This window comes from Schistocerca americana, chromosome X (genome assembly GCF_021461395.2).
Source record: "Schistocerca americana isolate TAMUIC-IGC-003095 chromosome X, iqSchAmer2.1, whole genome shotgun sequence".
NCBI lineage: Eukaryota > Metazoa > Arthropoda > Insecta > Orthoptera > Acrididae > Schistocerca > Schistocerca americana.
This window is the reverse complement of record NC_060130.1, coordinates 640913256-640940973: the sequence shown is the minus strand read 5'-3', so window position 1 is coordinate 640940973 and position 27718 is coordinate 640913256. Positions and strand designations below refer to the sequence as shown.

Here is a 27718-nt window from a genome sequence, read left to right as displayed (position 1 = left end):
AATACTGCAGCCAGCCGGCAAGGAGCGCTGCTCAACATGAGCAGCATGAGCAAAAGAGTAGGCAGTGCGACCATCAACCAGGGAACCATCAGTGTAGACAGTCTCACAGTCCGAAAATGAGGCGAGGAGAGCAAGAAAACGGCGACGGAGGGCCACAGGTGGAACCGAGTCCTTGGGTCCCTGTGCCAAGTCCAGACGGACGGACGGCCGGGACAAACACCAGGGAGGCGTAGGTGTACGGACCCGGAAGGGAGGCAGAAGAGGGAATGACCCCAGTTCTGACAGCAGGGACTGGACACGGACAGCTATGGAAAGCCCAGACCTAGGGCGCCGTTCGGGCAGATGGAGGACCATAGCAGGGAAAAGCAGGCGACGATTGGGATGATCTGGCGAGCAATGAACGTGGACAGCATAGTCGACAAGCAGACGATGGCGGCGAATCCGCAGTGGGGGAACCCCGGCCTCCACCAGTAGACTATCCACGGGGCTGGTGCGAAAAGCGCCAGTGGCAAGCCTAACCCCACAGTGGTGTATGGGGTCTAACAACTTTAACACTGAGGGGGACGCAGACCCATAGGCCAGGCTCCCATAATCAAGCCGGGACTGCACAAGGGCTCTGTACAACCGCAGCAGCGTGCAGCGATCTGCACCCCAAGACGTGTGGCTAAGGCAGCGGAGGGCGTTGAGGTGCCGCCAGCATTTTTGCTTCAGCTGAGTAACATGAGGAACCCATGTGAGCCGGGCATCAAACACGAGTCCCAAGAAGCGGCAAGTGTCCACCACTTCAAGCAGGTGGCCGTCGAGGTAAAGTGCAGGATGAGGGTGGACCGTCCGACGCCTGCAGAAGTGCATTACTCGAGTCTTGGCAGCAGAGAACTGAAAGCCATGAGTCAGTGCCCATGATGCTGCCTTGCGAACGGCGACTTGCAGCCTGCGTTCGGCGACTCCCGTAGTCGTGGAGCTAAATGAGATGCAGAAGTCGTCGGCATACAAAGAAGGAGACACCGACGACCCCACTGCTGCTGCCAGACCATTAATGGCCACTAAAAATAAGGAGACGCTCAACACCGAGCCCTGCGGGACCCCATTTTCCTGTATATAAGAGGAACTAGAGGTGGCACCGACTTGCACCCGGAAAGAGCGGCGCAATAAAAAGTTTTGAAGAAAAGCCGGGAGCCGACCACGAAGACCCCACCCATGCAACGTGGCGAGGATGTGATGCCTCCATGTGGTGTCATACGCCTTCCGCAGATCGAAAAATACAGCAACAAGATGCTGACGTCGGGCAAAAGCCGTACGGACAGCAGATTCCAGCCGCACCAAATTGTCCACTGCAGACCGGCCCCGACGGAAGCCACCCTGGGATGGAGCGAGGAGACCGCGCGACTGAAGGACCCAACACAAACGCCGCCCCACCATACGTTCGAGCAATTTGCACAAAACGTTGGTGAGGGTAATGGGACGATAGCTGTCCACCGCCAGTGGGTCCGCACCGGGTTTCAAGATGGGGACAATAACGCCCTCCCGCCATTGCGACGGGAACACGCCTTCGCTCCAAATGCGATTAAATATCGCGAGAATGTGTCTCTGGCAGTCCCTGGAGAGATGCTTCAGCATCTGCGCGTGGATGCAGTCTGGGCCTGGTGCTGTATCAGGGCAATCGGCGAGGGCGGCGAGGAATTCCCTCTCGCTGAAAGGAGCATTGTATGTTTCAGAACGACGCGTGTGGAATGAGAACTGCGTCCGCTCGGCTCGCTCCTTTAGAGAGCGAAAGGCGGGGGGATAGGATGCAGTCGCAGAGCTCTGAGCAAAGTGCGCGGCTAGCCGTTCAGCAATGGCGGCAGCGTCCGTGCAGACAGCGCCGTCCAAGGAGAGCCCAGGGACACCCATAGGGGTCTGGGAGCCATAAATCCGCCGGATCCGGGACCACACGTGCGAGGACGAGACACGGGAGCCCAGGGAGGAGACGTACCTCTCCCAGCACTCCTGCTTACGCCGTGCAATAAGACGACGGGCGAAGGCACGGAGCCTCTTAAAGGCGATGAGGGTCTCCAGAGACGGGTGCCGCCTATGACGCTGGAGAGCCCGCCTACGGTCGCGAATAGCCTCAGCAATCTCCGGCGACCACCAGGGGACAGCCTTCCGCCGAGGGAGGCCAGAGGAACGGGGGATAGCAGCCTCGGCCGCCGAAATGATGGACGTGGTGAAAACACGGACCACCTCGTCAATGTCACCCTGTGGGGGAGACGCAATGGTTACAGCGGAAGTAAAAGCTGGCCAGTCAGCCCTGTGGAGAGCCCAGCGGGGCAAGCGCCCAGAAGAATGACACTGTGGCAGTGACAAATAGATGGGAAAATGGTCACTGCCACACAGGTCAGGATGCACCCTCCAGTGGAGGGATGGGACAAGTCCAGGGCTGCAAATAGAGAGATCGATGGCCGAGAACGAGCCATGGGCCACACTGAAATGCGTGGGAGCACCGGTGTTTAAGAGGCTAAGGTCGAGCTGAGCCAACACATGCTCCACGGCCCGACCGCGATCATCGGAGACAGTCCCACCCCATAGAGGATTGTGGGCGTTGAAATCGCCCAGAAGCAGCAATGGTGGCGGGAGTTGAGCCAGCAGCGCAGCCAAGACATGGCGGGGGAGCTCCCCATCCGGAGGAATGTAAACAGAGCAAACAGTAATAGCCGGCGAGAGCTCAACCCTGGCAGCAACTGCCTCTAAAGGCGTCTGAAGGGGTACTGGCGAGCTACAGACAGAGTGGTGAACAAAGAGGCAAACCCCACCTGACGCTCGTTGACAGGCAGCACGGTTCTTGTAGTATCCCCGATAACCGCGAAGGGCGGGGGTCCGCAGTGCAGGAAACCAAGTTTCCTGCAGAGCAATGCAGAGAACAGGGGAATCACTCAGAAGCATCCGGAGCTCTGGCAGGTGGCGGAAATAACCGCCGCAGTTCCATTGGAGAATGGAAGCAGGAAGGGACTGGGAGGGCGTGAATGCGACTAAGAAGCAGACAGCGCTTCAGAGCCAACCGCCGCCACTGGGGGAGAGTCAGCTGAGTCCATAGGAGAGGCCCCCAAGGGTTCCGTGAGGGCGAGATCCGCGGCAGAGGCGAGGATCTCCACCTCATCCCCGGAGCCAGGACTATGTACAGCAGGCGGTGCTGAAACCGCCGGAACGTCCTTCTTCTTGGACACATTCCGTTCCTTCTTCTCGCGTCTGCCCTTAGGGTGAGAGGGCTGGGAGAGCTTCTCTGAAGGAGCGTCGGAGGCTGACGACGACGCAGAAGCCCTACGACCAGCAGGTGGCGGAACCTTCAGCCACTGGCTGACATCTGGCTGGGAAGGAGAAGAAACGGAGGAAGGGAGAGCCCCGAGGGACCCCTTCCGCGAGAGAGGAACCGGCGGAGGCAACGCCGCCGGAGAAGGAGGGGGAGGAATCGAGCCTCCCGGTTGTGGAGCAGATGTCACTCCCGAAGTAAGCTTGGGGGGAGCGACAGAAGAGGGTTTGCCCCCAACTGCTAAGGGGGCAAGAGAGGAAGGCTTGCCCCCAGGCACGAGGGGGGCAGACAGAGATACAGGGCCCCGAGGGCCCACTGAAGGCGGCACAGATGAAGCGACAACCGTCGCTCGTGCGGGCGACGATAACGTGGCTGCAGCATAAGATGTTCGAAGGGAAGCAGGATACAACCTTTCATATTTCTGTTTAGCCTCTCGATAAGTAAGCCGGTCCAGGGTCTTAAATTCCATGATCTTCCGCTCCTTATGAAGAACGGGGCAATCCGGCGAGCATGGAGAGTGGTGCTCCCCACAGTTAACACATACAGGCGGAGGTGCACATGGAGAATCAGGATGAGAGGGGCGTCCGCAATCTCGACATGTAGCGCTGGATGGGCAACGGGAGGACATATGCCCAAACTTCCAGCACTGGAAGCACCGCATCGGGGGAGGCACGTATGGCTTGACGTCGCAACGGTAAACCATCACCTTGACCTTCTCGGGCAAGACATCACCCTCGAAGGCCAAGATAAAGGCACCGGTGGCCACCCTGTTTGTCTTGGGTCCTCGATGGACACGACGGACAAAATGCACACCACGTCGTTCCAAGTCGGCTCTCAGCTCGTCATCGGATTGCAACAAGAGGTCACGATGGTAAATAATCCCCTGGACCATATTTAAGCTACTGTGGGGAGTGACGGTAACAGGGACGTCACCCAGCTTATCACACAAGAGCAACGCTCGTGACTGGGCTGGGGAGGACGTCTTGAGGAGGATGGACCCATTCCTCATTTTTGACAACCCCGCCATTTCCCCAAACTTATCCTCCAGGTGATCCACAAAAAACATAGGCTTCGTCGGAAGAAAGGAGTCACCATCAGTCCTGCTGCAGACAAGGTATTGCGGTACGTAAGGCTCCCGCTTGGCACTAGATCGGCGTCCCTCCCATGGCGCAGCCAACGAGGGGAACGTCTGAGGGTCATACTGCGCAGCATCGAAGTCGACTCTACCTCGCTTAGAGACGCTGGTGGCCGTGCGACCACCAGCTTGGTGTGATTTATTGCGCTTCATTGCGCCACATCCGCCCAGATGCCACCTACTCCGAACGAGGGCTCTCCCCAAGGGCGCCACCCAGCCAAAGCAACGGGTACCTGGCCGATATCCCGTTGCCCGGAGTCCCCGTGCCCCAGACAAGATGGGCACATACTCCTTGGCATGCATGGGGAGGAAACAGCTCTGGCATCTGTAGTGCGATCCCTGCGTGGTCAGGGGGCTACCACCAAGAGGGTACATGACGACCCCACCACAACGGACTGGCTACCGTGCTGGATTTTAGGTGTTTAAAGGGTCCACAGTTGTCGTAGGCGCTAAGAAGAAGAGTGCGCACAAGGCGAGAAGGAGACCACCCAGAAGATGTTGGGCGTAGTCCCCCCCACACGACAATAGGTAACATGCAAGATGGTGGAGCATGATGGACCAATACAAAAACACCACGTAAGGTGTCCTTCCCCAAATGGCACGCACTGACGACGGAAATTTGGAAGAAAAAAGGAGGTCAAACCCAAGAGGGGACCATCACAGAAGGCCGAAACGTTTGAGACTCCTTTTAGTCGCCTCTTACGACAGGCAGGAATACCGCGGGCCTATTCTTACCCCCGAACCCGCAGGGGGTGCATAATATTGTGTAGGGTCCCCGCGAGCATGCAGAAGTGCCACAACACAACCTAGCATAGACTCGACTAATGTCTGAAGAAGTGCTAGAGGGAATTGACACCATGAATCCTGCACGGCTGTTCATAAATCCGTAAGAGTGCGAGAGGGTGGAGGTCTCTACTGAACAGCATGTTGCAAGGCAACCCAGATATGCTCAATAATGTTCATGTCTGGGGAGTTTGGTGGCCAGCAGAAAAGTGTTCCTGGAACCACTCTGTAACAATTCTGGACATGTGGGGTGTTGCATTGTCCTGCTGGAATTGCCTCCTAAGTCCATCAGAATGCACAATGGACACAAATGGATGCGTATGATCAGAGAGGATGCTTACGTACATGTCACCTGTCTGAGTCACATCTAGACATATCAGGGGTCCCATGTCACTCCAACTGTATATGCTCTACACCATTACAGACATTCCACAGGCTTGAACAGCCACCTGCTGATATGCACGGTCCATGGATTCATGGGGTTGTCTCCATACCGTACATGTCCATCCACTTGATACAATTTGAAGAGAGACTTCTCCGACCAGGCAACATGTTTCCAGTCATCAATGGTCCAATATCAGTGTTGATGGGCCCAGGCTAGGCGTAAAATTGTGTGCCATGAGCAAAGGTACACAAGTGGCCTTCGGCTCCGAAAGCCCATATGGATGATATTTCATTGAATGGTTCGCACACTGGCACTTGCTGATAGCCCAGCATTGAAATCTGCAGCAATTTGCAGAAGGGTTGCACTTCTGTCACATTGAATGATTCTCTTCTGTCATTGTCAGTCCCATTCTTGCAGGATCTTTTTCTGGCTGCAGTGATGTTGGAGATTTGATGTTTTACCGGATTCCTGATATTTACGGTACACTCGTGAAATGGTCATACAGGAAAATCCCTACTGCATCACTACCTAAATGCTGTGTCCCATCGCTTTTGCACCGACTGTAACACCGTGTTCAAACTCACTCAGATCTTGATAACCTGCCATTGTAGCAGCAGTAACCGATCTAACAATTGTGTTAGATACTCGTTGTCTTATCTAGGCGTTGCCAACCTCAGTGCCATATTCTGTCTGTTTACATTACTCTGTATTTGAATACACATGCCTATACCAGTTTCTTTGGCACTTAAGTGTATATGTATAAACTTTTAGATGCATCAGGGATAAACATTTAAGAAGGGGAATGGCAATACAATGAGCTAAAGCAATTTTCTCAGAGGAATAGAGACACAAACAGCCAAAGGAATTTTGTCGTCGTTGGCATATGGGCTGGTCAAAGAAGAAATGAGAGAGAACTGTAAAAAAACATTTACCTAAAGAGCTTCACATAATGATAGAACAGATTTTTCCACGAGATATTCCAGGATAAGTAACACAACCACAAACAATCACAAGAAAAAGGTGGGCAATGCTTTCTTTAAAGTCTTAAAGAAGACCATAAAAGTTCCTTTGAATGCAGTGTATGTTCAAAACGAATTTGTACAGACCATCAGAAAAGTATTTGCCAAAGTTGCTGTAAAAGTTTGGTTTCAAAATGTTTTACATATTCCAGATTCCATCACATTTTGAAATTTATTAATAAAATCTTTATTTCCTTTTACACGATGAACTATTTTTATTTGTAGCTGTTAGCTTTACATTTTTTACTAATACATATTATTATTTGTCATACTGTGCTAAATAATATTTGGTTGTTTCAATGGCTCATCTAATTTTTTTTTAATGATATGTTCTACTGTGTTCTGGAATACTGTAGTAAAAAGGTAGTTGAATACAAAAGAAAAGTACAATCTCTTATTTCCATTGATCACAACGATGATATAATACAATACACTGACATAATAATTATCAGTCCTGACATAATGTAAAAAATTTAACAATACATTATAGTATGTGTTAATTATTACTTGTTTATTACTTTATATTCCTACAGAACCTTTATTTTAACAGAGATAATTTAAAAAAGGACATGGGTTAAATTTTTACCCCCACCTTGTTATTTATGTCTCTGAATTAGCACCCTGGTATTCTAGGGTTAATAACTTTCACTTGGGTAGCCTTCACTGACTCAGAATTACAAAGCCTCTTGATAGACTTCAGTTGTGCTGCAATTATCTCTAATGCTTTATTTATGTAGAAAGGTAACAATTTCTTAAATGTACCATTTACATGTTTGGTATTATGAAAAAATTCAGAACGGTATCTGGTCTGTTACTGCTGCCGATAGGTGTCTCAGGTGAAAAAGCCACACACATTCCTTTGGAGTTTGGGTGTTATATACTGTCCAATGGACCACCCAAACTGCCGAGAGTGTTGGAATTCGATGAAAGCTTTCCACAAACAGTTAGGGAAATAAGGGTCCAGCCAGTCAAAGCACCACTTGCCTCATTAAGCCTTGTATAACTGAGGTGCAACAGATTCCCCAAAGGTTGCTAGCTAACTACTATCCTGCCTTGATAACCATGAATTGGTGAGAAACACACCTTAAGATTAAGAAGTTTTTTATAGAGGTTTGTACAGTCCTAGTCATCTGGGTAGTTAAGCCAAAATCCCTATCCCTTATGGGACACAACATTACACCATCATTGCACATGACGGTATGTCCAGAATTGGCAAAGTTCAAGAGTCTCTAGCTCAGGAAACCTGGGTTTGCCAAACTTTATGCAGCCAATGAAGGTTAAGCCCCATGAGGTGCTCACCATCTACAATGGCCCAGGGCACACGTGTAGCCTTACTAAAAATATCATGAGCAGGGCTAGTGTTACATTCCCCCTCCCTCACAGGCCTGCCCCAACAAAAACGAGTGCACCGAAGTTTGCGATACAGCTGTTCTGGTTTGACAAGCAACACTGATGCATTAACAACATTACGTACTGTGGTGAATTCCTAAAAAAACTTAGAAATAAAGAAGCGACACATCAATTGTGAATTAAGTTGTATCAAAGCTGTTCAATCCAAATGAAATACTTCCATAACCACGGTAAGAACTTTGTATTCACGCAATCAGAAAGCCAGTTTTGCACCATTATAAAATGTAGTCAACTGATATTTACAGTACCATGCCTCGGCTTTGACTCGTGATGTAATGACGAGGTGTTACGTGGCACCATGTATGGGCAGTATATTTGAAGAGGATGTATGGTAGGATTTCGTGGGACTCTAGTGTCAAATTTTGATGTTTCAAAACTTGTTTGTTGTGTTGTTATTAGTGCCTACTTGCATCTGAAGGTAAACAGCGATGAGTGCTTTGTGGACTCGATTCTAGCTATTTAGGTCAAGTGATATTTTTTATACCGGTTTTTGCAGTGAATTTTGATTCCTTGGTATTGTGGACTTTACTATGCCTATTTAGGTGAACAGATATTTTTAATATTAGTTTCTGCAGATTTATTCATTCATTGGTCTGAGAGATCAGTTTACTTCTATAGTTTAAGTAAAAGTGGCGATATAAATTTTGCAGCATTTCTATGGCCTCTAAATAAGGTTGGCATAACGGATTTTTCTTCACTTGATAGATAAATGCTTCCATCTATGTAGTATGTGACCATTCACAATTGGCATTTAATGACTGCATTCTCCCTTTCTTTACCGACATCTGTCTAGTCAATTTGATTTGACATTAACCATTCTGTCGTGACATATGGTTTTACATTTGATATCTGACAACACCCTCTAATGCTTTGACCATGTACCCTGTTGCAGTCCTTTACAGATTGACATTAGGCCAGTGTATAACAAACTGCCTTGGTCATGTTGTGCTCTGTGTGTGTTGACAGACACTGTAATTCCTATTATACTTTGGCTTTTAGTTTTTACACTGATGAAACCTTATGATTACTCATTACTACTGCTGGTGTAAATTTTATTTACTGGTTTTATGGATGACACGACATGCACGTAATTTCATGACACGATGACCTTACTCATTATACATGGCCCCAATACTCAACTTTTCCTGCTATAAAGTTAGGTTCAGCCTAGCATCATGTTAACTATTTTATTACAGTGTGGCTGGCAGTTTTAACAAGTTATCATTCAATGTATTCTGTCATTTTATGTTTTAATGTACGATACACTATACACATTTATGATGTGTATGTCTTTGTGATCTGTGGATAACAAAAAGGTCCACTCACATTAATGTAAACACTGCTTATGTTCGATGTCAATGTGCAATGCCCACTCACAGACAGCAGGTGGCAGTACTAGCAGTGGAAGGTACATAAAGTGTGTCAAAGGGACATAGGAAACAGTGTAGTCATTGTCATAATGCGGAAACAGAGACACTTATCTGACGTCCAAAAGCCATGATCACTGGCTTTCAGGCCACGGGTGGAAGTATTTCAACAACACTTCAGCTTGTAAAATGTCCGTGTGATGCAGTTGAAGTATACCGTGCATGGCAAAATGACACTATCCAAAACCAGCACCAAACCAACTAGGGTGCACCACGGACCATATATGACGGATAAACAACAGCTCCGGAGATACATATGGTGGTGAATAGACATGCAACTGTTTAGCAACTGACCACCCAAATGAACCAAGTGGCTACTAACAGTGTCCTCAATAACACTTGAACATTGCTGCAGTGAACATTGCTGCTTATGGGCCGCTACAGCAGGCACCTGGTTGGTTGGTTTATAAGAAGGGGGGGGTGGGGGGCGGTGGACAAAACTCAAAACTGCTAGGTCATCGGTCCCTTGTTTTGAATAAAACAATGGCACAAGGATGAAAATAAAACAAGTGAGATTGACAATACAAAACAGAGAGAAAGGAAAAACTGCAAGGGCAACAAACACTTAAATGGACTAAAGGGGAGAAAAAAAACCACACAAACACAAGAAACAGGTAGAAGAGATTAAAACGACAAAAAAGATTACCATGGCTGGCTGACTATGAGAATAAAAAGGAGAAGCCAGCCACTCTGCAACACATTAAAGCCTCCACCCTAAAAGCACGAGGGTGGAGGACACAGAGGGACAAAGGACATGTGCTAAAATTTAGATCAAATGATAAAACCCACCCTCACGAATAAAACATAAAACTAAATCAGCCGATGAGGCGTTGTCAGATAAAATTAGTGGCAACAAGCCAAGTAACCGAAGATTTCGTCGCAGGGCATCGACACGGAGGCGGGTCTTCACGGCGCAGGTGGTAGCCATGGGTCTCCCAAGCATGGTCAACTCTGAGCCGCCAGAGAACCACAGAGTCCCTGCAAGAGGCCCACATGGAGGACTGCCACACATTCGTAGTCTCCTTAATGGCACTCAGTTTGTTGTGCGTACTGAGACTATACCATTTCATCCCCCAAAGCCGAAAAACCTGGCGATGTAAAAACGAACGCAGGCCAGTTATTGGAATGCCGATCTCCACAAGCAGTTTCTGTGTAGCCTGTTTGGTCAGCCTGTCAGCAAGTTCACTGCCTGGGATTCCTGTGTGTCTGGGGTCCACACAAACACCACTGAACGACGGGACAATTCCAGAACATAGATGGACTCCTATATGGTCGCTACCAAAGGATGACAAGGGTAGCACTGGTCAATAACTTGTAGGCTGCTCAAGGAGTAAGTACACAGAAAAAACGATTTCCCAGGGCATGAATGGATGTGTTCAACAGCACGAGCTATAGCCACCAGCTCTGCAGTGAAAAGACTGCTGCCATTGGGCAAGCCATGCTGTTCAATATGTCCTCATTGGAGATATGCGAAGCTGACACGACCATCAGCCATCGAGCCGTCGGTGTATACCACTTCATGGTCTCGGTACATGTCAAGAATTGAGAGGAAGTGACAGCGGAGAGCCAGGGGGCTAACTGAGTCCTTTGGGCCATGTGAAAGGTCCAGGCAAAGAGATGGCCTAGGTGTACACCATGGAGGTGTACGTGAATGGACCTCGAGTATAGGTGGTATTGGCAAGGACTCCAGTTCAGATAGAAGGGATCGGATGGGAAGTTTAATTGTAAGCCCTGACCTGGGCAGCCGATGCGGGAAATGAAATGCTGTAGGTGGGAAAAGAAGATGGTAATTCGGATGGGCAGGAGAACTACAAACATGTGCAACGTAACTGGCGAGCAGTTGTGCACGCCAGACCTGCAATGGAGGGACTCCAGCCTCCGCCAGGACGCTCGTAACAAGACTTGTCCTAAAAGCTCATGTTGCTAGTGGAACGCCACAATGGTGCACTGGGTTGAGTAAACGTAATGCTGAGGATGCCACTGAACCATAAACCAGACTCTCATAGTCAAGGCAGGATTGAACAAGTGCTCCGTATAGCGGTAGCAGTGTAGAGCGATCTGCATCTCAGTCAGTGTTGCTCAGGCAGCGGAGGGCATTGAGGTGTTGCCAGCAGATCCGCTTAAGCTGAGAAAGGTGAGGAAGCCACATCAATTGGGTGTTGAAAACCAGTCCTAAAAATCGATATGTCTCCACTACAGTGAGAGGATCATCAGTAAGGTAAAGTTATGGTTCCATATGAACAGTACAGCGCCAACAGAAGAGCATAACACATGACTTTGCAGCCAAAAACTGTAAGTTGTGGGCTAGAGCCCATGACTACACCTTGTGGATGGCTCCCTGTAGGTACTGCTCGGCATCACCAGTACTGGTGGAGCAGTACGAAATGCAGAAGTCGTCTGTATACAGAGAGGGTGAGACGGACGACCCTACAGCTGTTGCTAGACTGTTAATGACCACTAAAAATAGATACATTCAATACAGAGCCCTGCGGGACCCCATTCTCCTGGATATGGGGGGGGGGGGGGGGGGGGCAACTACGGGAGGCACCAACTTGCAAACGGGAAGTACGAATCAACAGGAAATTCTGGATAAAAATCAGGAGCAGACCTCAGATAACCCACTCGTATAATATGCAAAGCATATGATGTCACCAGGTGGTGTCATCACATTTTGTAAATCAAAAAAGGTGGCAACCAGGTGTTGGCGTCTGGAAAAGGCTGTTCGGATGGCAGACACGAGGGACACGAGGTTATCAGTTGTTGAGCGACCCAGGCGGAAACCGACCTGGCATGGGGCCAGTAGGCCACGTGACTCCAGGACCCAACCCAACCGCTGACACACCATACGTTCAAGCAGCTTACAAAGAACGTTTGTGAGGCTGACAGGCCAATAGCTATCCACATCAAGAGGGTATTTGCCTGGTTTGAGCACTGGTATGATGGTGCTCTCCTGCCAATGCGATAGGAAGATGCCATCACACCAGACCCGGTTGAAGATTACGAGGAGATGTCGCTTGTAGTCAGATGAGAGATGTTTAATCATCTGACTGTGGATACAATCGGGCCCAGGAGCTGTGTCCGGGCAATGTGCAAGTGCACCGAGAAGCTCCCACTCTGTAAATGGTGCATTATAGGGTTCACTGTGGCGTGTAGTGAATAAGAAGACTTTCCCTTCCATCCGCCATTTGAGAGTGCAAAAGGCTGGGGGTAATTATCAGACACAGAGGCGTGAGCATAGTCCTCAGCAAAGTACTCGGCGATCGCATTTGCGTCAGTAGGTAACACGCCAATTATGTTAACTCCGGGAACACCTGTTGGGGTCTGGTACCCAAAAACTGGTTTGATCTTTGCCCAGACTTGGGAAGGTGACGTATGGCACCTAGTGGTCTAGATGTCTCTCTCCCAACACTCCTGTTTCCAAGCTGGTGAACTCGGTGCCATTTAAAGGCTATGCCCAGGGAAGGGTGCCGCTTATGCCGCTTAGAGCTTGCCAATGGTCCTGAATTGCCTCAGCTACTTCTGGTGACCATGTAGGGACTGTCTTTCTCCGGAGCCACCTTAAAGAGTGAGGGATTGCGTTTTCCACTGCAGAAACAATCGTTGCAGTTACCTGCTCAACCACCACATCGATGTTACCATGTGGGGGAGATTCAACGGTGACAGCAGAGGTGAAGGCTTCCCAGTCCACCTTGTTTGAAGTCCACCTGGGCAGGCATCTGTGGGTCTGACGCCAGGACAGTGACAGGAAGACGGGGGAAGTGGTCACTACCACACAGCTCGTCATGTGCTCTCCAGTGGATAGATGGGAGAAGGCCAAGACTGCAAACCCAGAGCAAAGGCCGAATACGTGTCATGTGCCACACTGAAATTAAGAGGCAGAGGTCATGTTGTGACAGCAAATTTTCGACATCTCTGCCTCGGACAGTAAGCACAGTGCCACCCCACAAGGGGTTATGAGCGTTAAAATCCCCCAAAAGTAGGAAACGTTTAGGAAGTTGATCAATCAGTGCAGCCAATGTGTTCAGGGATACTGCACCATCTGGAGGAAGATATACGTTGCAGACAGTTATTTCCTGCTTCGTCCTTATCCTGACAGCCACAGCTTCAAGAGGGGTTTGAATGGATACAGGTTCATGGCATACTGAGTTTAAAACATAGACACAAACTCCATCTGACACTCTATTATAGTCACTACAGTTCTTGTAATATCCCCTATAGCCGTGGAGGGCAGAGGTCTGCATTTCTGGGAACCACGTTTCCTGAAGAGCAATGCAGAAAGCAGGTGCAAAGCTTAAGAGCTGCCGTAGCTCAGCCAGGTGGTGGAAAAAACTGCCGCAATTCCACTGGAGGATGACGTTATTACAAGGCTGGGAAGGCATGAAGCGCGCACGGAGACAGGTTATGCCTCTGGGTCACCTATTGCCACCAATTTAGTATTTGTAGCCATTTCTATGGTGGACGAGGCATCGGTGAGATCCAGGTCAGTTGGGGACACTAATATCTCCACTGTATCCCCAGATGCAGAATTGATACGGGGCCACCAGGGGGTCCTGTTTCGTATCAGACTACTCCTTAGTTTGCTTGCTCTCTCGTTTCTCTTCAAGGGCTTGCTGGGAAGATTTCTCCGAAGCAGCTTCAGGCATGGAGGAAAACCATGAAACTCCTTGTCCAGCAGCTTTTGGCTCTTTGAGCCACTGGCGAGTGTCCGCGGTGGCATTAGTGGAGACCTTGGGAGAGAGGGCCCCATGGGACCTCTTCCGCATGAGAGGAGCCAGAGGAGACTGTTGCTTGTCCGGCAGGGGGGCGGGGACCGATGTCCCCTGCATTTGGGAAGGCCTTGCTCCCGAAGTAGGTGCTTTGGGAACAACGAAGGAAGATTTGCCCCCTACCGCCAAGGGGGCAGACTTATTCTGGTAGCCCAGAGGGCCAACTGTTTGTGTCACAGAGTGAGGAACCACTGGCACTTGGGACGGCGATGGTGATGTAGCTGCAGCATATGTCGACGTCAACCGAATGAGGTGTAATCTTTCAAATTTACGTTTAGCCTCTGTGTAAGTCAACTGGTCCAGGGTTTTGAACTCCATAATTTTCCACTCCTTTTGGAGTACTGGGCAGTCTGGTGAGCAGAGGGAGTGGTGCTCTCCACAGTTGATGCAGTGGGAGGTGACACACATGGAATATCTGGGAGCAGTGGACGTCCACAGTCTCGACACGTGGTGCTGTTAGCGCATCGGGAAAATATGTGCCTGAACTTCCAGCACTTAAAGCACCGCATAGGGGTAGGGACGTATGGTTTAACGTGACATTAAACCATGCATGGTAAACCATCACCTTGACCTTCTCAGGCACTGAATCACCCTTAAAGGCCAAGACGAAGGCACCGGTAGCAAATCTGTTGCCTTTGGGTCCCCTGTATAGGCACTAGATGAAATGAACACCTTGCCTACCAAAACTGGTGTGGAGCTCGTCATCAGACTGATAGAAAATAATCTCCTGGACCATGTTGAGGCTTTTAAGGGGAGTGATGGAAACAGGAATATCACCTAGCCGATCACAAGCGAGTAACGCCCAGGATTGTGCTGGGGATGCTGTCTGAATCAAGACTGCGCCGTTTCGCATCTTCGAAAGCGTGGTCACTTCTCCAAACTTATCCTCAAGGTTTTCAATGAAAAACTGAGGCTTCGTACGTAGAAATGAGTCCCCATAGTGTAGCAAGGAAGGGAAATGGTTTAGGGTCATACCTGGTGACATTGAATTCTATCTTGTCCTTCTTAGAGACTGCTGATGCCGTACGGTCACCAGCAAGAGATGACTTAGTCCGCTTCACTGCCGGTCATCCGCCCTGATGCCACCCACTCCGATCAGGGGCTCTCCCCACCCAGTCACAGCAAAGGCCAACTGGCATGATGGGTGTTGCCACGAGTCCTCATGTCCTATGAAGACAGGCATCTACTCCTTGGCATACGTGGGGAGTTTACAGCTCAGGCATCAGTAGTGCGATACCTCTGGCTACCACCAAATGGGTACATGTAGGCCTCACCACAACGAACTGGCTACTGTGCTGGACATTGGGTGCAGAGCAACCCAATACTGTCATGGGGGTGAAAGAGGACAGGACACAACGGAAGAAGATGACATACCCCGGAAAGTGTCCTCATCCAAATAGTTGAATTGCAGATGGAGATGCAAAGCCATGACAAGAGGTTCAGGATTTTGAATCTAAGGGCGCTATGGATAACTTGTGCACCACGTAAGGCGTCCTTCCCCATATAGCCAGCACTTCTGTAGAATTTTGAAAGTGGCAGGTCAAACCATAGAATGGGACCTGAACTCATAGGACCGAAAAGTGGGAGACTCCCTTCAGTCACCTCTTACAACAGGCAGGAATACCTCGGGCCTATTCTAACCCCCCAGACCCACAGAGGGAGCAATGCCTGGCTCATGCGCCCATACTGACTCCTGTTCATCACCGATGAAAACTGGAATTTGCACATCAGTACCGCAACTGGATCTCCACTGAGTGGTGACAGGTAGCCTTTTCAGATGTATCATGCTCTATGCTCCACAGGACTGAATGCAAACACTCTGTAGCAATTGTCAGAAGTGTTCAGGTTGAAAGAGAGAGTGTTGATGTCTGGGTAATGTTTTGTGGCATTCCCTAGGTGATTTCATCATTCTGGAAGGCACAATGGATCAACACAAGTATGTGTGTATAGTTGGGGACCATGGCCACCCCTACATGTAATTTGTTTTTTTCAGCACCATGGCATCTACCAGCAGGACAATGTAACAAATCACACAGTTCCTAATGCACATGTGTGGTTCAAAGACCATCAGAATGAGTTTGCGGTGTTCCCCCGGCCACTAAACTCCCCGGATGAAAACATAATCGAAAGTCTGTGGGACCACATCATTCGGGCCGTTCACACCACGGATCCACAACTGAGGAAGCTAGCGCAGCTGGCCATTCCACTGCAGTTTCTTAGGCTAGATGGCCTCGGGCAAGTACAGAAAGGGCAACAGCCTCAACGGGTGCGGGGCAAAGTCAGGACATGCGGGGACCAAGCAGCAATCGGTATTGTAATTGTAAACTGTTGAAGCTGTGTTGGTAAAGTACTGGAACTTCAAGTGTTGATAAAAAGCTCCAAAGCTGCAATCGTTATAGGTGCGGAAAGCTGGCTGAAGCCAGAGATAAATTCTGCCGAAATTTTTACAAAGGCACACACGGTGTTTAGAAAGGATAGATTGCACGCAACCGGTGGTGGCGTGTTTGTCGCTGTTATTAGTAGTTTATCCTGTAGTGAAGTAGAAGTGGATAGTTCCTGTCAATTGTTATGGGTGGAGGTTACACTCAACAACCGAGCTAGGTTAATAATCGGCTCCTTTTACCGACCTCCCGACTCAGCAGCATTAGTGGCAGAATAACTGAGAAAAAATCTGGAATACATTTCACATAAATTTTCTCAGCATGTTATAGTCTTAGGTGGAGATTTCAATTTACCAGATATAGACTGGGACACTCAGATGTTTAGGACGGGTGGTAGGGACAGGGCATCGAGTGACATTATACTGAGTGCACTATCCGAAAATTACCTCGAGCAATTAAACAGAGAAACGACTCGTGGAGATAACATCTTGGACCTACTGATAACAAACAGACCCGAAATTTTCGACTCTGTAAGTGCAGAACAGGGAATCAGTGATCATAAGGCCATTGCAGCATCCCTCAATATGGAAGTAAATAGGAATATAAAAAAAGGGAGGAAGGTTTATCTGTTCAGCAAGAGTAATAGAAGGCAGATTTCAGACTACCTAACAGGTCAAAACGAAAATTTCTGTTCCGACACTGACAATGTTGAGTGTTTATGGAAAAAGTTCAAGGCAATCCATAAAATGCGTTTTCGACAGGTACATGACAAGTAAAACTGTGAGGGATGGGAAAAACCCACTGTAGTTCAACAACAAAGTTAGGAAACTACTGCGAAAGCAAAGAGCTTCACTGCAAGTTTAAACTCAGACAAACAGAAGCTAAATGATGTCAAAGTTAGCGTAAGGAGGGCCAGGCATGAAGCATTCAGTTAATTCGAAAGTAAAATTCTATGTACTGACTTGACAGAAAATCCTAGGAAGTTCTGGTCTCACGTTAAATCAGTATGTGGCTCGAAACAGCATATCCAGACACACTGGGATGATGATGGCATTGAAACAGAGGATGACACGTGTAAAGATGAAATACTAAATACCTTTTTCCACAGCTGTTTCACAGAGGAAGGCCGCACTGCAGTTCCTTCTCTAAATCCTCCCCCAAACGAAAAAATGGCTGACATTGGAATAAGTGTCCAAGGAATAGAAAAGCAACTGAAATCACTCAACAGAGGAAAGTCCACTGGACCTGATGGGATACCAATTCAATTCTACACAGAGTACGCGAAAGAACTTGCCCCCCTTCTAACAGTCGTGTACTGCAAGTCTCTAGAGCAACGGAAGGTTCCAAATGATTGGAAAAGAGCACAGGTAGTCCCAGTCTTCATGAAGGGTCGTCGAGCAGACGCGCAAAACTATAGACCTATATCTCTGACATCGATATGTTGTAGAATTTTAGAACATGTTTTTTGCTCGCGTACCATGTCATTTCTGGAAACCCAGAATCTACTCTGTAGGAATCAACATGGATTCCGGAAACAGCGATCGTGTGAGACCCAACTTGCTTTATTTGTTCATGAGACCCAGAAAATATTAGATACAGGCTCCCAGGTAGATGCCATTTTCCTTGACTTCCAGAAGGCATTCGATACAGTTCCACAGTGTCGCCTGATAAACAAAGTAAGAGCCCATGGAATATCAGACCAGCTGTGTGGCTGGATTGAAGAGTTTTTAGTAAACAGAACACAGCATGTTGTTCTCAATGGAGAGACATCTACAGACGTTAAAGTAACCTCTGGCGTGACACAGGGGAGTGTTATTGGACCATTGCTTTTCACAATATATATAAATGACCTAGTAGATAGTGTCGGAAGTTCCATGCAGCTTTTCGCGGATGATGCTATAGTATACAGAGAAGTTGCAGCATTAGAAAATTGCAGTGAAATGCAGGAAGATCTGCAGGGAGTGGCAACTGACCCTTAACATAGACAAATGTAATATACTGCGAATACATAGAAAGAAGGATCCTTTATTGTATGATTATATGATAGCGGAGCAAACACTGGTAGCAGTTACTTATGTAAAATATCTGGAAGTATGTGTGCGGAACGATTTGAAGTGGAATGATCATATAAAATTAATTGTTGGTAAGGCGGGTGCCAGGTTGAGATTCATTGGGAGAGTCCTTAGAAAATGTAGTCCATCAACAAAGGAGGTGGCTTACAAAGCACTCGTTCGACCTATACTTTAGTATTGTTCATCAGTGTGGGATCCGTACCAGGTCGGGTTGACAGAGGAGATAGAGAAGATCCAAAGAAGGGCGGCGCGTTTCATCACAGGGTTATTTGGTAAGTGTGATATGGTTACGGAGATATTTAGCAAACTCAAGTAGCAGACTCTGCAAGAGATGCGCTCTGCATCGCGGTGTAGCTTGCTGTCCAGATTTCGAGAGGGTGCGTTTCTGGATGAGATATCGAATATACTGCTTCCCCCAACTTACACCTCCCAAGGAGATCACGAATGTAAAATTAGAGAGATTCGAGCGCGCACAGAGGCTTTCCAGCAGTTGCTCTTCCCGCAAACTATACGCGACTGGAACAGGAAAGAGAGGTAATGACAGTGGCACGTAAAGTGTCCTCCGCCACACACCGTTGGGTGGCTTGCGGAGTATAAATGTAGATGTAGTCAGTATGGTTCCCCATCCCAGCTACCGAGCGAGGTGGCGCAATGGTTAGCACACTGGACTCGCATTCGGGAGGACGACGGTTCAATCCCGTCTCTGGCCATCCTGATTTAGGTTTTCCATGATTTCCCTAAATCGTTTCAGGCAAATGCCGGGATGGTTCCTTTGAAAGGGCACGGCCGATTTCCTTCCCAATCCTTCCCTAACCCGAGCTTGGGCTCCATCTCTAATGACCTCGTTGTCGACGGGACGTTAAACACTAACCACCACCACCACCACCACCACCACCACCACCACCACCCATCCCAGCTGGTACCCTTCAGAACCTCATTGACACTCTTCTTGCATGTTTCGCAGAGACCTGTACTGCAAAAGGTAGTAATTCTGGGTTTTGACAGATGGCCACATTAATGTGACTGGACACTGTAATTTTTATGAAGCTGTGTTACATTCTTAGCTCACCTTGTCATTTATGAATGTAAGTCATATTATTTCTGTATTTTATGTCTCGCACATTGTTATAAATAATTTCTCAATAGACACCTGGTCTATATTTAGTAATTATAGCAGCCAATATGCCATACGAGATCTCTATTTTTGTTATATTATTTATTTTTCATTTTGTGTACTACGTAACTCTTATTTTTTAAATATTAAGCCTGCGTGGTTACTCCATGGTTTTCAAATTATATAGTACATAATTTATGTTCAGTGTATGATCTCCTGCTGGTTACATATTTCAGTATACATTGATGCATAACCCTGACAGAAAATTCAAGGTGTATGCTAAGATTTTAAATACAAGTCTTAAAAAAATAGCAGAAGCAGTACTGCATGAGTAATAAATGGGTTTTAGGGAAGGACATTTTACAATAGATGCAGTTTTTATTCTACAGAAAATAATAGAAAAACTGAGAGAGTATAATAAAGAAACACACATTGCTTTTATTTACTTTAAAGAAGCTTTTGACAATATCAACAGACAGAAAGTTTGGGAAATAATGGCAAATCACGGATATCCAAAGCATCTAGTAAATACGATAAAAAGTTTATATGAAGACACAAATATCACTCTAGATCTCAATGGTAAAGCAACTGATGAGATACCAACTAACAATGGGGTACAACATGGCTGCTACATCTCTCCAACTTTGTTCAACATCTACATTAATGAAGTAAGACATACATGGAAATCAGAATATCAGAAAGGCATCCACCTATACAGGAACATTCTTTTAAGTAATTTACTATATGCTGATGATGCAGTGATCCTAGCAGATAAGGAAGATGACCTTCAGAAAGGAATCTACTTGCTAAAACAAGTAAGTGCAAAATTTAACATGAAAATTTCAAAAGAAAGCACTAAGGCAATGGCCTTCATGGGGAAAGAACCAATCAGAACCAAAATAGTGATAGATCAGAAGACTTTAGAGCAAGTAAACCATTTCAACTACCTCGGACATGGAGTGACATACGGCTACAGCAGAGATACTGAAATTAAGCTCAGTAAATTCAGCCAGGTATGAGGAACAATTAACAGAAACCTAAAAAACAGAACCAGAAAAGACACACTAATTAAATTTTACAAAACTGTTGCAGTTCTCACACAGCTCTATGGAAGTGAGACCTGGGTAATTACCAAGAAGCAAGAAAGCTGGATTCCGGCACAAGAAATGAAATTCCTTAGAGGTGTTAGAGGTTGCACAAGAGAAGACAGGCTAAGAAATCAAGATATTAGAGAAGAACTGCAAATCTTTAGCCTCAATGAAAAAATTCGAGATTACATAAGAAAATGGAACGAACATCTACAAAGAATGGAGAGAGAGACTTCCCTTAAAGGGAAGAAATTATACGTGCAAAGAGACAGAGGAAGCCTAATACCTGAAGAGAAGAGGAAGACTGATACACCGTATTAGTTACCAAATGCTATCTGGTGATAGCAGTTGTTTTCCTCACCTTTACTGATTTCTATGCAAAGTCAGTTTGGCACTAAACTTCATATATGTATGAGCTCTTTTCAGTACCGTATGTGCCCACTAGCGGGTTGCTTGGTCATGTATTTCTTTATAAGTACTGATGCAATGGATGACCAGTGCGCATGTAATTGTTCTGTGGCATTTCCTGTGGTAATTCTTGTTTTTTCTTTTACCACAGCTGTATTCTGCTAATGATGTATTGAAATGCGTCAATAAATTAAATTGTGACCAACACTTTTAACATGTCATTAATTACCAGTAATGGAGTTTTACATAATTTTTTGTACGGATGTGTATATTAGTGGAGGAATGTCATTTTCTTGTGTGTCTTCTCACCTAAATTCCCACTGGTGTTCCATTAGCTTCATTCTCTTCTTCAAATAATTTTGATTAAATTTTTTATTTTGGAACTGTTTTTGTCTGCTCGACTATTCAATGTGTGATGTTGCCATACAACATAATGGTGACATGGCTATGTCTGCCATCTCGATGACATCACAGGTCAAAGCTGACAGCTAGTATCTGACATTTCAGTATTTCTACTAAAATAATGCGATGTATCAAAAGAAACTCGGGAAGGCTCTTTGCAGTAGGGGTATAATCACTATACATGTACCAGAAGTATTATTTCACACTGTTTATAATGTGATTATTATTCTCAAGCCTAAATGAGACACTTCAACATTTTTCTTGAAAACTGTTAAATTAGTTTTCAGCAAATGGACAAATTAATTAGATAAAAAAAAAAACATGAAATTTTGCCCTGCATCAAGCTACACAAAGTGATAACACACTTCAGAGATGAAAATTTCAAAATGTTAAGTTAACTCTCCCGTTCACACACTGAAGCAAAGGTTACTCTCCTGATTTCAATCACTGATGCCATCATAATATTGTGGAACAACTCTTTGTTAAGGAAGAACATGTAGAGGAAGTTTACAGAGCACTTGTGCAGGTCATCGTTGAATTCGGTTAGTGTGTTCGGGACTCCCATCAGGTGGAACTAAAGGAAGACGTTAAGCAATTGAGAGACAGTCTGGTAGATTTATTGCTGGTAGGGTCAATTAACATGCAATTACTATGAAAATCTTCAATAAACACAAATGGAAATCCCTGGAGGGAAGATAATGTTATTTTCACAAAGGAGTATCGAAAAAGTTTAGAGAACGGGCATTTGCAACTGACTGCAAAACAATTCTACTGTCGCTAATATATTTTTCACGCAAGGACCATGAAGACATGTTAAGAGAAGTTAGGGCCCATAACGAGGTATACAGAAAGACAGTGTCTCCTCCCCCCCCCCCCATTCATGAGTTAAACATGGGAATGGCTATAGAGATGTGCACAGAAGAAGGTGGTGCATCGTGCGCAGAGAGAGAGAGAGAGAGAGAGAGAGAGAGAGAGAGAGAGAGAGAGAGAGAGAGAGAGAATGCCTTGCAGCATGCCAGAGCACCATTTCCATGCCAGGTCACACACTCCAGATGTTTCCTACCCTGGTAACTGGCAATGCTGGGGTAAGCACTGCACCAACCCACTGTTTCTGCTTCTGACTCTACCTAGCAGAGTCCACAATGTGTGTTCTAGCAATTAGTGTCACTCTCTTTAGATCAAGGGGTCCCTGATTCAATTCCCGGCCAGGTTGTGGATTCCCCCCCCCCCCCCGCCCTCAGGGACTGGATCTTAACATAATCCTAATCATCTTATCTTCATCAACACACAAGTTGCCAAAGTGATGTCAAATGTAAAGACTTCCACAAGGCATATGAACAACCCCATATGGGGTTTTCCAGCAAATAATGCCATATGATAATTTAATTTCTAACAATTTATATGCTTGGAAAACTATAGCTATTGCTTCATAACTTAATGCTTCCCGTATATTCTTTTTGTCACCCATAATGAACACTCAGTGAACTTCTGATGTTATCCACAAGGTCATTTATATATATTGTGAATAGCAGCGGTCCTACAACACTCCCCTGCAGCACATCTGAAATCCCTCTTACTTTGGAAGACTTCTCTCCATTGAGAATGACATGCTGTGTTCTGTTATCTAGGAACTCTTCAATCCAATCACAGAATTGGTCTGATAGTCCATATGCTCTCACTTTGTTCATTAAACGACTGTGGGGAACTGTACCAAACGCCTTGTGGAAGTCAAGAAACACGGCATCTACCTGGATACCCGTGTCTATGGCCTATGGCCCTCTGAGTCTCGTGGTCGAATAGCACGAGCTGGGTTTCACATGATCGTCTTTTTCGAAACCCATGCTGATTTCTACAATATTAGTGGTAAAAGGTACACTCATCAAGCAGCACATGGTGGCTTGTGGAGTACGCATTCTGATGTAGATTGGGCTAAATCAAATGGTGCTAACATTAAAAGATATTGTTAACAGCTCCGTAAACAGTTTGGCACACTGATAAGCTCATAGTAAAGCTATATTATAAAGGCTACAGTGCGGAAAGTAAAGTAACATTAATACATGTACCACTATGAATCGTAAGTACATGATACTATGTGTCATATGGTCTTAATGCAATATGGACTGGGATGGTATATTCAGTTGTAACAATCCTGACCAGGGTCAGGAGGAATATTCGATACAAGACATCAACTTTGACCTGTGATGCAGTATTAACAGCTGCTGTGACGTCACATTTCACTGTGTATATTCAAATCTTCTTGTTAGTTGGCAAAGCCAATGAATGTGAAAGCAACAAAAACCTTGTGGAGACAGACTGCTCTGTAGGTCTGCTTGAAGACTAGGTTAGACTTGAAAGTTTCGAGTGAGCAAAGCCAACTAAGGTGAAACTAAAAACTTGGCTGGTGTGACAGACTGATGTTGAGCTTACTCTGAAAACAGTCGCCACTGATATGTTACAGTAGCCATGTTGTTTGTCCCATTGTTCCTACATCACCGGTCAAAGCTGATGACTTGTAGAGAATCCCTATTAACCCTTTGGCTACAACTAATACTGCAAAAAATTTAAACACAGAGTCAAGTGTTCTTTATGTAGATCATTTACAAGGTCAGTATGCAGCCATATTTGTCACTGAGAAAATCTGTACTACTATAAAGACAATCCATTGTCTAACGTTGTTACCAAAAATCTCCAAAAGTTCTTGCCCGATTTAATTCAAACTTCTCTAGAAGATTATACTAAATGTTCGGACACAAATGGACAACATATTCCTTTATTGAAACAAACACTCTCTCTCTCTCAATAGCAGTGCATTTAAACATTAGACAGATTGCTTCTCCTAAGATATCATTTTAAACAAAAATTGTATACACAACTATCTGTTTTGTTTTTCTCAGAATCTGAATCACCTGAAACTTTCTATCCCAACCTGTTTGCATACAAACTACGTGAAAAAATTTTCTTAAAGCTACTACCCTCACGGATGCAGCAACAAAGGAGGTCTGTCATATTCCATATACAATTTACTCATTTGTTTTAAGCAAACTCAATTTCCAATCTCAGCTCAATTGGCAATAACAATTAACAAAGTTCAAGAAGGGAGAAGAGGAAAAGGGCGGAGTGGGGAGGGCTGGAATGGATATAGAAAGGGGGAAGCAGAAGATGAATGAGAGAGGAGGGGGAGCAGATGGAGAGAGAGGTGGGGGATAGGTGGTGATGGAAAGAGAAGACGACAAACAGATAGGGGGAAAGGAAGATGGACACATCCAATTACCTCACATATTTGACAATCATGAAGCTTTGCCAGATTTGCTAGTGTATTATATTTGTAAACACATTTCACATCATAGCGACATAATGTAATTATTCATCCAAAGATCATCTCACAATGATACACAATTAGTCAACAACGCAAATTACTAGGCCAAAATATACAACACACAGCATACATAACATGCTTTATGTATATAGGATGGGTGGTCAGCTGTGGCTTTGATTAAAGAACCACCCCAGCAGTTACCTTAGCCATCCAGGAAAACCCAAATCAGTATGGCTGGACAGAGCAACTACATTCTTCCAAATATGAAACTTACTTAATGGGAGAAAGTCAATGAAACTAACTTACAAGCCACAGGAATTAAGGTGTTACCGATGGTGCCAAACTAATTATACAACAATGAAGACATACCAAACTAAATACAAACACAAAAATCCTGGAAAAACTGATATTGCTGATTTCAATTGACCCGATCACTGAACCCTGGTGTAAAGTTGCTCCCATAAAATGTAAATAGAAGTCTGTATGAATTATATTTATCACCCAAGTTTTGTGCACTGTATCCCTCTGGCCAACTAAAAGGTCCTTCAAGAACTGAACAGGTGATTTTCTGCAAGTTGCTAATGATCAAATGGTTTTCATACCACGAGGGAGAGATCAATGAGATATATAAGTAAAGTCGTTTTCTGACACAACACACACTCTGTCTCTCTTCTAGGGACAGTAATTATTCACTACCAATTATTAGGCTATTTTTTACAACAGTAAATCCACGCCGAGTGTAATGTGTTGCTAATTATAGCTTCCCGACTCCATTTTCTTTTGGTACAAACGAGGGAACATGGTAACCCTTGCCTCAACTATGACCAACAAATTACTTTGTGATTCGAGAATAAAACATAAAAATAGCGTTTTGTCACTTGGAGAAACAAACCGATATATTAACGGGCAATGCCCCTAGAGAAATGGATTAGCAACCAGTTTTTCATACAAAAACAAAATCCATTGTCTTAAGCTCACGACGATCAATGATAGCCCTGAACATGGAAAAAACGATTATGGTGAGAATCGGTATTCGCAATGCATACATTTACACAATTCCAATACTTTCATATGAGGATGTCTGCGATTCGTATTTCTTACTTACGTTGTATTAACAGCCTCACGCCATTTCTAGAATCATCTGAGTTCAGTTTCTCAGCAATAGTTTGAGATAAAGGAGCTAGTGAACGAAACAACGACCCTTTTTTCGAAACCATTGTCCCTATTCTCAAACGTCAGCCGCACGGCAAGAATAAATAGTTAATATACATCACAATCACATACTGATACTACAGTCATCTTGACACTTCCGACAGGCTGTACATTAAAAACAAATACAGCAATAATCGACTTCTAGGCAAATGTTTACTTCATGCGCCAGTATCATAACTTAAGATTCCACACGCATGAAAATATTGCGCAAGTATACCAAGACTCCCTATGCCACCAGTACCACCCTCTAAAGACGACAGCTGATTTTTCGACACAGTATGATCCGAAATTCTAATGGCATAGTTTCGTACATGTAAAAAGCTGATGTAGTTAATCGGAATCATCGTAGTAGTGCCGATATTAGCTGAGGAGCTTATAAAATTATTTTCAGTGAGAACACTGGTAGATAGTCTGTTGGCCCATCTCCTCGTTCCTTTCTCTGTCCCTCTCCTTCTCTCCCCACTTTCTTCCATCTCCTCTTTCGTTTCTCTGACCACCTCCTCCACCCACCTCTCTCTGTCCATTACTCCCTCCCCCTTTCTGCTCATCTCATCCTCTTCCCTTTTCTGTGTATTTCTTCATCCTACCCCTCCTCTCTACCTCATCCTCCGCTCTTTTTCTGTCCATCTTCTACTCTCCCCTCACTCAGTCCATATCCTCCTTTTCCCTTTCTAGCCAATCCCCCTTCCCCTCTCTCTGTCAATCTTCTCTCCACCCTATCTGTGTCCATCTCTATGTCCTCCATTTTCTCACCCATACCCCAATAGACGGCTGCTGGTTCTTACCTCCATAGTATTTCTTTTCAGATATTAAGTGATATGGGTGTACGTAGTGATCTTGAAATCTAATCAGTGGGTTGGAAGGAGCTTTTTACCTCTGCTTTGCCTGTGTACGTACGTCACATATATTTTCATATATACTGAACGTATCTAACACATATTTGTCCCCACACTGTACCTGTATCTCTAGCGAATTTCGCCCTGCAGTTTCGTTTTCATGCAGCATAATGTTTACGACGTCATATCACTTGAACTATGAGTCATATAATGGTATAATTTTGTAGGTACTTTCTGTGTCTTATGTGGATACTGTCTGCATAAAGTGTTGCAAATTGAGTTAGTAGCAAAGAAGTAATAAATCTAAACGTTTTGCATGATGCGACAGTTTTTCGCGCGTCTCTGTGTTTATGACGGGATATCTCCTGAACTATGTATCGTAAAATGTTATAATTTTGCATGAACATCCTGTAATACATGTGAATCCTGTTTGAAAAATGTGTAGAGAACATAGTTAATAGTAAACAAACAATGAATTGAAACGTCATGCCTGATGTGACAGTTTTACTGCATGAACAGCGAAAATGTGGTAAATGGCAAACTTTCTTCCTTGCAACATTTTGTGGGGGTATCAACGAGAAAAAAGTTTCATATAGGTGTGTAATTATATAAAGTTTGTTGCAAGTCACCAACTGCTCTCACTGTCACACAGTGGATGAATGAAGTATGGGTATTTGTATG

General features: G+C 45.6%; 1 protein-coding gene across 1 annotated transcript in view; it reads right to left on the bottom strand.

Moving 5' to 3' along the window:
• The window catches only part of LOC124555572 (COMM domain-containing protein 5-like), a 90049-nt gene extending 63671 nt beyond the window's left edge, over nucleotides 1-26378 (bottom strand). Inside the window, exon 1 of the mRNA XM_047129534.1 lies at nucleotides 26095-26378. Within this exon, the coding sequence (XP_046985490.1) occupies nucleotides 26095-26206 (112 nt within the window). The 5' untranslated portion in view covers nucleotides 26207-26378. The remainder of the gene's footprint in view (nucleotides 1-26094) is intronic.
• Between the last annotated feature and the right edge of the window lie 1340 nt (nucleotides 26379-27718).